Below are 2,431 nucleotides of genomic sequence, written 5' to 3' on the forward strand. Positions count from 1 at the left end.
GCTGGCCAAAAAAATTAAAATTGCCGATGGGAGGGTTTGATCCCATGACTTGCCAACCGGTCACACACAGTCTGTCGGCCCACTGTGGCACAGGCCCGAAGAGCTAGCAAAAAAATAAAATTGCCGATGGAAGGGTTCGATCCTATGACCTGCCAACCAGTCACCCACAGTCTTTCCAACTGACCCAGCTCACAGATGTGATGGAACCTGGTGGCGCACTTTGGCCTAGGCCTGGAGAGCTAGCAAAAAAATTTGCCGATGGGAGGGTTCGGTCTCATGACCTGCCGGTCACGTCCAACTGACCCAACTAACAATTGTGATGAAAAGAGAAGTTTCATTACAATTATTTAAAAAAAATCATGTGTTCAAAAATTTAAGTTTAGAAAATGTTACAACTTAATAAAAAACTTCAAATTTTGAAAAACTATCTTTTCTTTAAGTGGAGAAAAATTCATGTTTTCCCGAAAGCAAAAGATAATCGAATGTCAGCGAGAATTCGTTTCTCCCGTTGCAACGGACGGATGTATTTCCTAGATAAAGGTTTCACCTGATGCTAGAATTGCTAAATTGCAAGATATTTTTTCTCCTCTTTCGTTGCAACGCCCATGCATGTTTGCTATATTACAAAAACATGTTCACAAAATCAAGAGTTTCGACTAATTTTTACTCAAAGATTTTTATATGAGAGGGTTGTTTTTTTCTCCCGTTGCAACGCATGAGCCTTTTTGCTAGTTGCATCTAAAAGAAGAGCCCTCTTATTGACTAGGAACATGCTGTGAGGGGAAATTAAACAGCACGACTTGACTAATAAAGTATCTTGGCCATACTGCATGCGCCCATACTATAACGAAACGATCTGTGCTTGATCACCTTAAGCCCTCTGCCACAGCGCTGAATCTCCACGCCAGTAAACATCACTAACTTGTCGACAATGGCAGTAGTGTCATGGAAACAGCACATCTGGCAGCACGTCTCTTGCGGCCTTGTTGTCATGATCAACTTGGCGACACAGAAACGACCGGCACCTAGGTGCAGGAGGTGTGATCCTAGCTCGGTACCCTCAGGGGCAGCAAATCCCTCCCACTCTTGGAATGCCACCGGCGGCGTCTGCTTTGCCGAGGCAGCACCCAGGTCTGATGCGCAGAGGACGCCACCCCCCTTTGCCGAGACACCAAACCAGAGATCGTACTCCGGAACATATTCTGCAAGTCCTTTAAACGGCAGCGGCCAGGCACCACTCTTGCTCCACTTACGGCTCACCGTGTCCAAGCAGTAGGTGCCAAGGCTCTCTGTGGATATCAAGATGCTTGAGCTATTGACCACAGTGCACGCGGTCCTTCTCTTTCAGTTACTATACTGGCTGCTTCACAGAACAATGACCCAAGGCTACTGACTAGCGGTAGCAGGTTTCATTATTTTTGCACAAGTATACCACAAATCATACACAAGTACTACTGCTCCAACAGAAGGAAAAATACTTGGTGAAATTTCTAGGCTATTTAGCCTCTGTATATACTTTCCCTGTTATTTTAAGTAGGTGGTCACAGGTATACGGTATGGGCAAAATTCAAAACAACCTGCACTCCCTAAGAACAAATGCAAAGGTACTGTATACAAGTAGAAAAAATAATACTGACACTATAGTTTCTTGGCAACATCACGTGATCTAGTACTTGGATTTGTAGAATAAAACATACATGAGATTATAAAAGGCTCTACGCCTTAATTTGATATGCAGCAGGCTTCTCTAACCTTAACCTGTACCCTCAACAAAATCACTGATGGATGGATCAAATCTATACTAGAAAATTTAATACTGAAGCAAAGTAGCCATGTACTAGTGCTCAATTCCTTGCTGGAAATAAAAGAAGCGAGGGCTCCAAGGCCAGCTAGAAGGAAGCAAAGCATTCGTAGGAGTGGCGCCTCTAGCACTTTGGGGATGGTGCGGCAAGTACCCACAAGGCGGCCATGACGACCCTCGATGTGATACGGGGACGGGGACACGGCAATTTATAGAAACAGCAATATGACGGGTATATATATAAATAATTAATAGAATATCATGTAATAAGTCCAAAGAATAACTGATTGTGTGACATGATTTCCAAATACTGCATCCATGCCTCTTTTTTGGTCCTTGTGGTAAGTGCCCACAGATGCCATGTATGTATATGTCACTGCCTAGCCGGAACAAGAGCAGCAACGGTATACTAAAAAAGCGAAGCAGCAGCAAGCCAGCACCCTAGAGGAGGAGGACAGGCAGGAGGCAACAGCATGGGAGGACCGAAGGAGAGCAGGGATTCGAGAAAGAAGAAGTTACCGTGCTGACGGCAGGCGGCCACGGCAGAGGCGACTACGGTCTACAGGAGCCGCCGCCCTCACGCGGTCGCTCGATCCAATCCCATGTCCTGTGCAATCGAGCGAACCGACA

The 2,431-nt window shown here is 45.5% G+C and overlaps 1 protein-coding gene across 1 annotated transcript; it reads right to left on the bottom strand.

The window, feature by feature from the left end:
- Nucleotides 1–804: 804 nt before the first annotated feature.
- On the bottom strand, nucleotides 805–1,970 carry LOC147980737 (uncharacterized). The gene is made up of 3 exons (XM_087515734.1): nucleotides 1,956–1,970; nucleotides 1,433–1,521; nucleotides 805–1,336 (listed from the first exon to the last, which is right to left on the bottom strand). The coding sequence occupies exons 1-3, from the start codon at nucleotides 1,968–1,970 to the stop codon at nucleotides 805–807; spliced, it is 636 nt and encodes a 211-aa protein (XP_087371860.1).
- Between the last annotated feature and the right edge of the window lie 461 nt (nucleotides 1,971–2,431).

This window comes from Triticum urartu, chromosome 3A (genome assembly GCF_056163025.1).
Source record: "Triticum urartu cultivar PI428250 chromosome 3A, HENAU_Tu73, whole genome shotgun sequence".
NCBI classification, from domain to species: Eukaryota; Viridiplantae; Streptophyta; class Magnoliopsida; order Poales; family Poaceae; genus Triticum; species Triticum urartu.